Source organism: Pelmatolapia mariae, linkage group LG6 (genome assembly GCF_036321145.2).
Source record: "Pelmatolapia mariae isolate MD_Pm_ZW linkage group LG6, Pm_UMD_F_2, whole genome shotgun sequence".
Lineage (NCBI taxonomy): Eukaryota > Metazoa > Chordata > Actinopteri > Cichliformes > Cichlidae > Pelmatolapia > Pelmatolapia mariae.
The window spans coordinates 39,254,675-39,268,340 of record NC_086232.1 but is presented as its reverse complement, the minus strand read 5'-3'; the positions used below and the strand labels follow the sequence as shown (position 1 = coordinate 39,268,340).

The 13,666-nt window shown below is 38.7% G+C and overlaps 1 protein-coding gene and 1 pseudogene across 1 annotated transcript; both read right to left on the bottom strand.

The window, feature by feature from the left end:
• Window positions 1-1,743: 1,743 nt before the first annotated feature.
• Window positions 1,744-8,906, bottom strand: LOC134629824 (perforin-1-like; annotated as a pseudogene).
• Window positions 8,907-9,812: 906 nt separating this feature from the next.
• LOC134629823 (perforin-1-like) lies at window positions 9,813-12,701 on the bottom strand. Its single transcript, XM_063477335.1, has 2 exons — window positions 12,175-12,701; window positions 9,813-11,001 (listed from the first exon to the last, which is right to left on the bottom strand). The coding sequence occupies exons 1-2, from the start codon at window positions 12,699-12,701 to the stop codon at window positions 9,813-9,815; spliced, it is 1,716 nt and encodes a 571-aa protein (XP_063333405.1).
• Window positions 12,702-13,666: the final 965 nt, after the last annotated feature.

Below are 13,666 nucleotides of genomic sequence, written 5' to 3'. Positions count from 1 at the left end.
GACATGGATAAAAAAAACAAAAGTTAAACATTCTTACACATCTCACACTGCAGCCCTAAACCTTTTCAGGCATTACTTACTGAAAATACATGTGAGACTATTAACGTACAAAAAATGCTCAAGTCAAGGAATGTTTTTAAAGAAGAAATAACTCTGTCGTCTTACCCTGACAGTTAGCAGCCAGCTCAGATCAGTACCTTCCATCGTCTGAAGTATGCTATAGTACTGATGTAGAAGTGGAGACTTCCTTGTGCTGTTTTCACAGATTTTATTTTTAACTGCTCTAACACCCACAGCAACAATGTGCACTAGTTAGTTTCACCTCACACATAAAACACATAGAGCCACTGTAGTCTGTGATAACCTCTTGATGCACTGAATAAACAGTTACCAATATAAACTTGCAATAAAAAGTTTGTAAGAGCATTAGTTTTTATTTTTTTTATGTAAAAAGGATCTTGCTCGGGGAGGTTGTTTAGATGTCTTTGTCTTTATATCGGAATTCGCTTACTCCTCAACACATAATTCTACTTATCATGTAAATTTAGTTTAAATATCACTATGAAATTTTGTATATTTTGAATATACGATTACTTCAGTTAGTGGTTTCATGTATGCCAGTAGCTTATAGTCCTCTCTTATTAGTTCTTTATTAGTTCCAAACTGGTGAAACCCTTGTAGATCTCATTTTAAGTTACTGTTTAACCTCTTAATGACCATGAGGTGATCTATGAGTCTCCTAGTATTGGAGTTAATGATGGGTTGTTTTGATCAAATGCCTAAGTTGTTGGTGTTAGATTAAATTCAATATTCTAATCTTTTTATATACATGACACGCTTTAGCACTCTCTAATCAAAACTTCATTGCAAGTGATACACCAACAACACAAAAAGAGCACAGTATATTTGTAGAAGTAGTACCCAAATGCGGGACTCAAACACAATGAGGTCAACTAAACAAGGTAGCTGTACAAAGAACAATTAAACACTAAATAAAACAAAACAAAACCGAACACTAGGAACTGGGAACTAGGAGTAACAAGGGAAATGAGGAGCACAAGGAAACACACAGCAACGTGGATGACGCAACAACAAGCAAAGGTAACTTATATACACACACAGGAAAATGAGGGGATGGGTAACAGGCAGGAACACAGGAGGAACAAAGGACACATAACAAAACGGGGGAAGCAAACCTGAACAAAATACACGTGAGACAAGGACTACAAAAATAAACTTGGAACATAAAGAAAAACAGGGGCATAAGAGTCCAAAACAAAAAACTAGCAGTTCAGTAGGCCAGCCAAGTGGCCAAAGGAGACGGAGTAGTTCAGGAGGCCAACAGTGTGGCCAGCCGTGCAGACGAAGGAGCTCTGCAGGACCACCTCATGCTGGCGGTGCAGGCAATTGAGATCTGGAAAGCAACCAGGAGGCCAGTGACGAAGACAGAGCACAAAAAGTAAAAGACTAAATGAATAAAAGATTAAATTAGGAAGCAAAGCTCAAGACTAAGAAACCAAGAACTACACAATAATAAAAAATGACGGTCCAAAAGTCCAAAAACAGGCAGTCAAAAACACCCTGGACCATGACAATTTTTTTAATTACTCAAATAAAACACACGCATTGTCTTTGCTCATGCTTTATTGCTAGATTTTTGAACTAATATGGAGACGAAGCATAGAAAGTGGATTACATTGCCCACAAGCATGGCTGAATTAAAAAATATATATTTTTGCATATAAAAGTCAAAGACAGAATGCCATGAAGTACAAGCACATAGATATTCAGCATATGGTCAAATCCTTATTCTCTCATTGACTCATCTTACATCAGTGACATCTAGCATTAAACTCACACGTTTACTGGCCTGTCATACTTATTCCCCATCTTTCCAAGAAGAACCCCATTTCTGGTGTGGAAAACCTCGGCCAAAGACGGACTCATGGCCGAGGGGATATACTCCTGACACTGGTTCCCACTAAGACTTGGTGCACACTCTACAATGTAGGAAAAGAAGAAAGTCCCATGATTCAGCATGCAGCTGTCGCTCACCTTCCCTGCTTGCAGATCAAATGAACACTCGCCTAACAGATCACTGTTCCAGTAAGTGTCCTCATCATACACAGCAAATTTAAGTTTGTTTTTCATGTTGATGGTGATGGTTCCAAACTCAAATGTTTCTCTCCATTTAGGGTTGTCATCATTACTTATAATATCAGTGCGCTTTTTCTGATCACCATATGTCACCTCCACTGAACCATCTGTCTGAGTCCACCTGTCACCATACAGACCCTTTGCATAAAGTTTGAACACCTTTAAGGTTGCCAGACCTTTCCCAGCAGGACAGCAGTTTGACTTGACATTCTGGTTACTGTTGCAGACACAAGCAGAAGGATCTCTTACGTTTGATCGGTGCCCAATCTTACAGGTTTCTGAACATTTCTTCAGCACTGCATTTTTCTTAATGTACTGCTCCACTTCTCGCTTCAGTCCCGCCCTGGCAGGATGATTTAATGGCAGTATGGTGTGTAGGGGTTTTAAGTTGTATTGGACCACATCAGGGATACTTTTAAGAGAAATGAGCCAGTTTTTATAGACCGAGGGGTCAGATTGGCCTACAAAGAGGATATCACCTCCATCAATATCTCCACCAATGGCTTCTGTGCGTCGCTCATTGAATGAACTACTGAAACTTTGATTAGACCCTAACTTCTTTTTCTTTCTCTGACAGTGTTCATACTCGGCTTTAATACTGGCAGAATTTGCAAAAGTAGCTGAAGCTTCAACTGACAAACAGTCACTAACATCAGTTTCTGTTAGTCCATTCATTGTAGCCATGCAGGTCCTGACAGCAGTGGTTGCTTTAATTTCACCTCCAAGAGACACTTGTGTGATGTAATGTGTTCCATAAGTGTCAATCAGATTGTGATATAATGGCACAGTTTTAGAGGAATAAGGGGGAATATCCACTGCCGACTTTAATTCCTGACTCAAAGGAGGACTTGTTGCCAGTCTGTAGATGTGGAACAGAAAAGCATATAAATAAGTTTAACTTAATTATGAAGATGGCCAGTATTTATATAGCGCTTTACTAGTCCCTAAGGACCCCAAAGCTCATCCACACACACTGGTGACGGCAAGCTACATTGTAGCCACAGACCGAGACGGGCCTCAAACAGGCAACCTTCCGATTACAAGGCGAACTCCTAACTCTTGAGCCACAATCGCCTGTGTTTACAGTTACGCTTAATTTACATCAGTTTTGACAAAATAGAATTTGACAGAATTTGTATAAGTTTAAATTTCTTCGGTATTGAAAAGCAGAAATTAGGCTTTTTTGTCTGAGGTCATATTTGAGAAGAAAAAAAACAGCGGCCGACAACAGTGAACAGAACAGTTTTTTGAAGTAGTACAGAGAGAGAGAGAGCTGTACAGGAAGTATGATTTTGTCAGCAAAAGTAAGAGAGCGGGAGGGGGAGTGTTTAACGTCACTGCAGTAAATGCAATAAATACTTCAGTGACACAGAAACCATTTGATTTTGAATCACGCTTGATGCTAAACTAAAAGAAAATACATTAAAAAATAAATAAATAAAAAGTTATCAGCAAATTACTCAAATAAGGGGTAAATATCCACCGACATACTCACCCATAGAATGGCGTAAGGTGTAGTGGTCTTGTTTTGACTTTTTCATGGCAAAGGTAGAATCTCTTGAGTGAGAACCACCAAAGCCAACCCCAACCGTTACTGAAGGATCTACTGGGATGTCAAGGCCAATTTTCCAGTTGTTGGATACAGATGATGTCGAGTCATTGACAAGAGTTTCAACAGAATCATAGAGACAAAGTGAGCCTTTTTACACTCCTCTGGTGTGCCAATGAAGCTCACACTTGATGAAAGGCACAGAGGGCTCCATGCCCAACACAGGAGCAGGAGGTGCCACAGCCTTGCCATCTATATGAAGGAAATAAAGAACAATAGAAGGAAATATAATAAAAGGCAATACAAGTTAAAATCTTGGGAAATTCAAAGCCATGAAAACTGGAAAATTCCAGAGTTTCACAGAATGAAGGTTTTGGGTGTCTTACCATCAGCATTAACAGGAAGTTCTGTTTGATGCCTCAAAATGGAAAGCTTAAGATATTGGTGTCCAGGAGGTGGAGTCTTAAAAGGGTATTTAAAACTAGGTGCCAACAAATTTCTAACAAGTTTTATATTGAATCGGTTTTGTTCACACATTTTTACACACCCCACACCCTCCATTAGGCGTTGACGATAATTAATTAAACTTCTGCTAAGAACTAGAAGAAGAAAGAAGGCGACTTGTTAAAGACAAATAAATAAATAGCCAGAGGGTCAAACAGAGACCAGAATGAGAGGTTGGAACATTATGTGTCAAGCGTAAAGTGTAAAGCGAATTATGATGATGTTGATGATTATGTTTTGTGTATTTGATCTTCATGTTTGACCTCCTCCTTTTAAGTTGCTGTCAATATTTTTTGGTTATATATTCTTTAAAATATTTATTACATTTAACCTAAATGTTTTATAACATGAATTCTTTATATCTACTTTATATCTAGAAACAAGAATTCAAGCAATTTATCATCCTGGAAGCAAAAGTGAATGTTAAGTTGTAAATCTAATTGTAATTGTACTATTTTGAATTCTGAACAGTGCTGTATTGTAAAGGGTTTTTCCCCCTTTGGTTAATGCAAAGACTCATTGAAATTCAATGGCTAACAGCACTATACTGTAAAACTTATATTTTCTTGACAACACAGCACCATAACCCAGTTAAAAGCTTTGCTCTTGCAAAGCTGTTGTGCAAACCATGAAAACAGAGTTTATTGCTGGCAAGCCCAGCTGCCAGAACTCTGTTGCAATTTGATCCAATTTCTTACAATGTAATTTTGAAAGAATATTAATAGCTTACACACAGATGAGTGTTATCATTCCTTTTCTTACTGTACCAAATGTTTGATAAAAAATACAGACGCATTCAGGCACAAGGAAATTCCAAACATGCCTACCAGGATATTTTGAAATATAAACCTGCTTGTCATGTTTATGAAGTACAATAGGAAAGCATATTTTTATATATCCCGGATAAAAGAAACATTGGTGTTTTGTGGGGTGCGTCAGCTAGCTCACAGTGGGTTAGGCATTCAGATGGAGGTAGTTAGTGCCGTAATCGGCTTAAATAAGTTTCTGTTAACGTATTGTAGTAATAGCCCTCGAATCAGAGACTCGGACCCTTTGAACGGAGAGACACTCAGGACTTCTGTCCAGAGGTAACTGGGCTGAGCAGATGTTATTATAACATTGAATATTAAATAAACAGATGCAAGAGCAAGAATTCACACCAACACTTCACACCTCTCCCTTACAAGTTCTTAAACACGCTGTTTATGTTCACAGAGCGCCGTTCAGTTGAAAATTAGTCCTGCATTTAGTCGATGCTTTGCAAATGTGTTGCACAGTTAAAGTCTTTTGCAAAAGTTTTCATCTCTGTTTTCTTGTTTATGCAAAAATGACAGTGTTCGATACTCATCAGACAGTGTGGACTTCACAGGAGTCCCACATCAGGAACACACTTGTTTATTTGTTTGCTTGTTTTTCCATGTGCAAAATTTCAAGACAGGAAACAATGCTTCTAGAATGTGCATTAACGAGGGGCATATAATTGAAAACAATGAAATAAAATCGCAGGTCAAATGATGCCAAGTTTCAAAAATGTTAAGCATGTTGTCCTGGGAAGTGGTGGAACGTCACTAAGCAGAATTACTCCAGAACAGTTCAAAGGTATTACACTTGAGTATTTTACTTTCAAGCCACTTCATACTTATCAAAAAATATAAGAAGGAAAAATACTCTTTACTGAGTTACATGTACGTGTCTTTTTTCAGCTCTTTGGCTTTTTACTTCTTGAAAATAAGATTAAGAAACTTATGTAACTAGTGACTTAATAAGAATTGTCTAAAAAGTAAAGTCTTTACAAACATTTTGTGAAAACTTCAATAATATTAGTATTATTACAATATTTCTCTGCTGTAATAGAAAAACTCATTGCTATAGGCTGTTGTGGAAGTTTTTCCACTTAAATAAAGCCTGCAGACGAGCGGTGAGCGGTAGCTAACATTCTTTAATCCAGACACACAAAGACAGACAACCAAGCTTGATGGAGAGCCTGCATGACGCGGGGCAGGTCAGCAGAGTCTCCCTGAGAGTAGCATGGCTCTCAGTTTAAATACCTTCTCCAGAAACAAAAGGCAGTACACAGCTGTTTCACACCTTAAGGTTCACACTCCCTTGCTACCTCCCAGAGTCCTTGAAGAGACAAAAGACTCTTCCTGTGGAGTGGTCTGCTCCCCCCCAACTTCCTCTTACAGTATGGGTGTCAGACATGGCATTATACAATAAAATAATGTGATTAGTACATAAGTGAAAGAAATTCCTTTACAAGGCTCTTGCATGCTCCAGGCTGATATGAGTATGAAGAATATGTAAATGGAAATAACCAACTAAAAGGTTTTAACCTTTTAGATCCTGTATCCTGATGTTGGGAAATTTACAACTTTACTTTTCTGAATCTTATATATTGTTTTGTTTAATAGAATGTTTAATACTTTTAAACAATGGGGACTAAATTTTGTTATGCTGTTAAAAAACCCACTGTCACTATGTGAGGATGTACTTGTTTTGTATCTTGTTTTGACTTGAGGTTTTAGGAGATTAAAGACTCCTATGAGTTTTGTTTTTGTTTTTCAAATATGAGTAAATGTAAAATAATTTGACCAAATTGTGTTTATTTACAGGTTGGCTTAGTTCATTGGTTCCAGTGAAAGAAACTCTTAATGCTCCAGCATACCAAGACATTTTGGACAAATTCATGCTCCCAACTTTGTGGGAACAGTTTGGGGTTGGCCCTTTCCTGTTCCAACATGATTGAGCACCAGTGGACCAAACAAGGTCCATAAAGACATGGATGATGGTTGGTTTGGAAGAAACTGACTGACCTGCAAAGAGTCCTGACCTCAACCCAACAGAACACCTTTGAGAGGAATTAGAGTGGAGACTGCAAGCCAGGCCTTCTGTAACATCAGTGTGTGACCTCACAAATGCACTTCTTGAAGAATCAATCAATCAATTTCTTTATAAGCACATTTAAAAACAACGCAGGTTGACCAAAGTGCTGTACATAGTAAACAAGTAAAAAGTAGATCAAACACACACAAAGAACAAAACAAAACTCAGTCACAATTAAAAGCTAGAGAGTAAAAATGTGTTTTCAAACGGGTTTGAAAAATGTCAAGGGTTGGAGAGATCCCAATTTCAAGAGGCAGACTGTTCCAAAGTTTGGGCGCAGCAATCGCAAAGACCCGATCTCCTCTGTTTTTTAGCCTGCTTCTAGGGACAACTAGAAGCAACTTATCAGCTGACCTGAGTTCTATCGGGAGTATTTTTAGTTTAGAATGGTGAAAAAATTCCCATAAATACATAAATTCCTCCTAAATCTCTCCAGAAAAGTTGAATCTGTTAGAGGTGGAAAGGATGACATCATATTAAACCCTATGGATTAAGAACAGGATGTCACCCAAGTTCATATGTGTGTGAAGGCAGACGAGTGAGTATTTTTGTCAATGCAGTGTACGTAAAGGGAAAATCATCTTCTCATCTTGTTACTTTAATGAGTGTCCAGCAGGTGGCACTGTTGATATAAATTTGCACTTTATGCTGATCTTATTTCTCAATTATGGCAGATGCATTACAAGCCTAGTGCATCTGCCATAATTTATTTTTCCTGCTGCCATGTGATGGTAAAATATTCTGGTTCATTTTCTAAAAACATTATTAAAATCATAGAAGGAGCTCATTTGAACTGCCACATTTTCTTTTATAATATGACCACAATGGGTCACCAAACACAAGTAATATGTGCACTTAATATATGAATCAATTTGACTGAAGCCATACAACTAATTGACATGAGTCATCTTAAGGGTTTTTTTATATTATAAGGTTAAAAAAATTACACACATACCATATTAGATAGAGAGAATCACAGTGATCAGATGATTCCCTATGAGTCAAACACTTGGCGATAGTAAGAAAGAAGAAATCCCTTTGTGACGGAGGTGTGGTTTGCAAGCTTGAGGGACCGTGCCAAGAAGGCTGGCAGGGCAGCTGGAAACCAGTAATTGTGGTCTCTCTATTTCAGTTATGCCAGGACCTCGATGAGTGGGAGAACAGGTGGAGAACACAGGGCAGTGGAACAAGAATTGTAAATAAACCACATGACTTGCAATGCTAAGTGATGTTACAAATTTTAATGCTGGCAACACTCAGGGCTTTACTGGTGTTTACATCCTTTTAACAGGAAGATCTGCTATGAATGGTGCAGAAGGCCAGGGAATAGAAAGCACAAACAACCAATGGAAAAGAAAGGAAAACACAAACTATGGCAAAGTTTAGATACAAGTTAATGGCGTGCTGTAGTGGCATGTAAACACAGCAGGACAAAAAGTGGTGAATGCAGAAGAATTTAATGCTAATAGATCAATGGAAGTCCTCCAGCAGCCCGAGTCTATAGCAACATGACTAAGATATGTTTGAGGGTGAGCTGAATGACAAAGGATGGTTTGAACCCAAACTGGCAACCCTCTGGGGCTTTTCTCGCCATGCCTTTATCTCTGTAGCTATTGATTGTGGTTTGTCACATTTGCTGTGTGTCATTTTTCTTTTTTCATCTTTTCTTTCTCTTAGCTTTTTCCTCACTCGAACACGTCCCTGAATCTTGTTCTGCTGGAGCTCTCCCCATGCTGAAGTGGACTTCTTCACTCTCCACTATCACCAAGTGCTGCTCATAGGTGTTTTCTCTATAATCTTGCAGGGACTTCATCTGTAAGTTGGTACTATGTAAATAAATAATAGTTTTAGTGAAATAAGTTTATACTTCTCAGCAGCGGCTGTATTTCCTGAGGAGGCTGAGGAAATTTAGTATGTCGGCCAAGATCCTCTGCAGGTTCTACAGCTGCGTTGTGAAGAGCACACTGACCAGCTGCATCACTGCATGGTACGGCAGCACTACTGCTATGGACCGCAAACGCCTGCAGAGAGTGATAACAACTGCGGAGAAGATCACCAGGACCTCACTGCCCTCTCTGCAGACCATCTACCATCGCAGAGTCCAGAGGAGAGCTGCCTCCATCCTCAAAGACCCCACACCCCCATCTCTGCTTGATACGTACATTTGTTTAAATGTCATCTTGATACAGTATGTTATTTATAAGTTATTTATATAATTCATGTGTACTTTAAGGGGAAATATGTCAAATATGTTTATTTCAGGCTTCATTTCCTTTGTGACACCTCTCTTCAATATGCTTTTCCTTCAGATGTCATTAATGATACAATTGTTGCTGTTAAAGTTGTCCAATTATTCACGTGTACTTCAATAATTAGGAAGAGTTGAATTTAGAGGTGCCCTGGTTCACATACATGACAGACATCAAAAGTTAAGATAAAAGCGTTGATTGCCAAGTTTCACCAGATCCATAAAGTGACACATTCTGAATATTACAAAGTAAGACACATGTGTTGTCTTTGCGGATGCTTTATTGCGAGTATTTGGAACAGCCAAGAAAAAAAAAAAATTACATACTATAAAGATTAGAAATTACAGATTGTAATTTGACCAATTCTACTTTCTCAAAAACACATAATTTTTTAATTTTGCAAGAAAAATGCTACACAGTACAAGCAAAAGATATTCAGCACAAAATCAGGATGTTATTTAGTCATCAACTCATTTCACATCAACAGCTGCTCTTACACTGACTGACTCGCCATACTTCTCCCCTGACGTTCCAAGAAGGACTCCGTTTCTGGAGTAGAAAACGTCAGCCAAAGAGGAGCTCATAGGAGAAGGGATGTACTCCTGACACGAGTACCCACCAAGATTTGGTGCACACTCCACTTCATAGGAAAAGTAGAAAGTCCCATGATTCAGCATACAGCTATCGCTCACATTCCCTGCTCGCAGATCAAATGAACACTCGCCTAACAGATCATTGTTCAAGTAACTGTCCTCGTCATAAACAACAAATCTAAGTTTGTTTTTCATGTCAATGGTGATGGTTCCAAATTCAATTGTGTCTGACCATCTAGGATTGTTATTACCATGTATGATACCAGTGTGCATTATCTGGTCACCATATGTCACCTCCACAGAACCATCTGTCTTATCTGGCCACCAGTCACCATACAGATCCGTTGCATAAAGACTGAACACCTTTAATGTTGCAAGACCTTTCCAAGCAGGACAGCAATTTACCTTAATATTCTTGTTATTGTTGCAGACACAAGCACAGGGATCTCTAGCATTCAATCTGTGCCCAATCTTACAGGTTTCTGAACATTGTTTCAACATTGCATTTTTCTGAATGTAGTCCTCTATTCCTCTCTTCAGTCCCACCCTAGCTGGATGATTTGTTGGCAGTAAGGTGTGAAGGGGCTTTAAGCTGTAACGCACCACATCAGGTGTACTTTGCAGTGAACTAAGCCAACTTTTATAGACAGAAGGGTCTTTCGCTTGAAAGAGGATATCAGTACTGTTACTACTTCCACCAATGACCTCTGTGTGTCGCTCACTAAATTCACCACTGAAACTTGGGATAGATAGCTTCTTCTTTTTTAAGTTACAGTGCGTTATCAGTGAGTTAATATTGTCGGGATGCTTGACACCACTCAAAGCCTCGACTGACAAACAATCATTGATTTCTGTAGCTGACAGGTCATTCATGGTTGCCTTGCAGGTCCTGACAGCAGTGATTGCTTTCATATCCCCTCCAAGATACACTTGTGTGATGTAATGTGTGCCATAAGTGTCAATCACATTATTATATGCTTCCACATTATCAACGTTGTAAGGAGGAAGGGAATCCACAGCGGAACTGAATTCATGACTCAACTGAAGATTTGTTGCCAGTCTGTAACTGTGGAACACAAAAAGCAGGATAAGTAATGAACACTCATCACAGTGTGCTTTATTGATGGTATTTTTCTTTAAGTAAACCTTTTGACTGCCAGAAAACACTAGAAAACATATCAGAGAAAACCCCAACAATCAAAGAAACCCCTTTGAGCAAGCACTTTGGTGACCAGGGGAAGGAAAAAACCCTTTTAACAGGAAAAAATCTCCGGCAGAACCAGGCTCAGGGAGGGGCAGCCATCTGCCATGAGTGGTTGGTGGTGAAGGGATGGGAATCCCCCAGCAGCCTACGTCTATTGCAGAATAACTAAGGGAGGATTCAGGGTCACCTGGTCCAGCCCTAATTATATGCTTTATCAAAAATGAAGTTTTAAGCCTAATCTTAACATAATGAGGCTGTCTATCTCCCAAATCCAAGCTGGGAGCTGATTCCACAAAAGAGGGGCCTGAAAGCTAAAGACTTTGCATCCCATTCTACTTTTAAATATCCTAGGAATCAGAAATAGCCCTGCAGTCTGAGAGCGAAGTGCTCTACTGGGGCGATACAGTACTATGAAGTGTACTATGTGAGGGGAAGGATTTTAAATTCTATTCTGGATTTATCAGGAAGACAATGAAGAGAAGCCACTACAAGATAAATGTGCACTCTTTCTAGCCGCTGTCAGTACTCTCGTTGCAGGATTTTGGATCATCTAAAAGCTTTTTGGAGAGTTTTTATGACAGTGTAATAGTAATTACGTACAATAGTCCACCCTAGAAGTAATAAATGCAGCATCACACGACCCCATGCAAAGATTCCTATAGCAGAAAGTGTCAGGCCAGACTGCTTACATTTACAAAGTGTTAAATGTAAGAGAAACAACAATCATTGTGTTCCAAGATCTTAAATATAGATAATGACAGTGGTTGTCCAAACTGTTAATTTAAACATTTTCAGAATGTTTTTATGTGCAAAAAAAACTTTTTTTATGTGAAAGAGAAGGGAACGATTATGTGACATATTAAACAGTGGTTTACTATTCAGACTCACTTAATATTTAATTAGGCTGTACATGACCCATTAACTAAAATCAGTTTCACACGTGTGCTCTAAACTAAATATTTAAAAGAAAGACAAAAAAATCTCAGTGAATCAAACAAATAAAACAGGAAGACAAATATTCATTCAAACACTCACCCATAGTATTGACAGTTGGCAAAATGGTGAAAGAAGGTGTAACGGTCTTGTTTTGACTTATTGATGCCAAAGGTAGATGCTTTGGCGTGGGAACCTGCTAATGCAACCCCAGGCTTTGTCGAAGGGAAATTAAGGTCAGCTTTCCAGTTGTTTAACACCGATGCTGTAGAATCATTGACAAGACTTTCAACCGACTCATAGATCACACTGGAGACTTTCAGATTGCATTTGGGCAGGGTTCTCCAGTCCACCACAGCAGCGGGGACCTTCTGCTTCTCTCCATTCATGTAGCTGTTCTGGTACATCTTACAAGTGCCATTTCCAGTATCCCATGTTTCACTGTCGATCACATAGGCGCCTTTTCTCTCCATCGTCACAATGTCAAAGCCTTCGCCACCCAAGTTGTAACCAGGGACAAAGGGAGCTTTTTCACACTCCTGTGGTGTACCAGTGAAGCTCACACTGGAAGGAAGGCACAAGGGACTCCATGCCCAACACAGCAGCAGGACGTGCCAAAGCTTTGCCATCTATATGAAAGATTCAAACAATAAGAGAAGAAAAAAATGATGGAGATAAACAAAGATTAATCAGTACACTAAAGTAATGATTGTCAGATTTCACAGGTTCACATTTGCATTACAGAAGTCACAAAAGTGTCACAACCCTTATTATCAGTCACTGGCAGCAACAGGAGAAACAACAAATAAGAGAGCATCCCAAATCAGTATTAATAACATCAAGGACAAATCAAGCACAAATAAAGAATCAGAACAAGTGCACTAAAATGAGAATGTGCCCAACTTAAAAAATAATGCAAGGCAGGACTTTGCATTCTTACCTTCACTGTTGACTGCAAGCTCTGATCAGCAGCTTCTGACCTATTTTATAGTTTTAATGTAGGGGTGGAGACCTGATCGCTAATCTCCCAAATATTAACTTAAGAACATCCGAGATAACAATGTGTGAATTTTACCTCCTTCCTACCTCACACACAGACAGTATCATCTTCATATTTTAATGGATGCCCAGTGGATGGTGCTGTAGACATAAATTGGACTCTTTGCTGATCTTGTTTCTCAATTATGGGATATCCATTGCAAGGGTGAGTCAACGAATTGAAAATTATATGATTAATTTTCTTAACTGTCTTCAGTTAAAGTACCAAAAAGGTATTTCTTTCTTAAAATGTTAAATATTTAAAATTAATAATGTGACTGCTCCATAAAACCATATTTCAAGGCTAAATACACAAAGTGATGATTGCCAACTGCATAAACAAAATTAGATTTTCCCTGCTGGAAATTTAAAAAGAATTAAAAAAAAAACAAAAAACAAAACCCATACCAAATGGGAAAAAATCCCACAAAACTATGGCAAAGTTTAGATACAAGCTAATGAATGAAGTATTCACACACATTATGAGCAAAAAGTGATGATTGCAGAAGAAACTGATGGTAATAAATCAGTGGAAGTCCCTTGAAGCCCACGTCTA

Coding starts and splice junctions, on each gene's coding strand:
- LOC134629823 (XM_063477335.1), bottom strand. CDS start 12,701: ATGGCAAAGCTTTGGCACGTCCTGCTGCTGTGTTGGGCATGGAGTCCC. Junction 11,002..12,174: donor GCCAACTGTCAATACTATGG/GTGAGTGTTTGA, acceptor TGTGTTCCACAG/TTACAGACTGGCAACAAATC.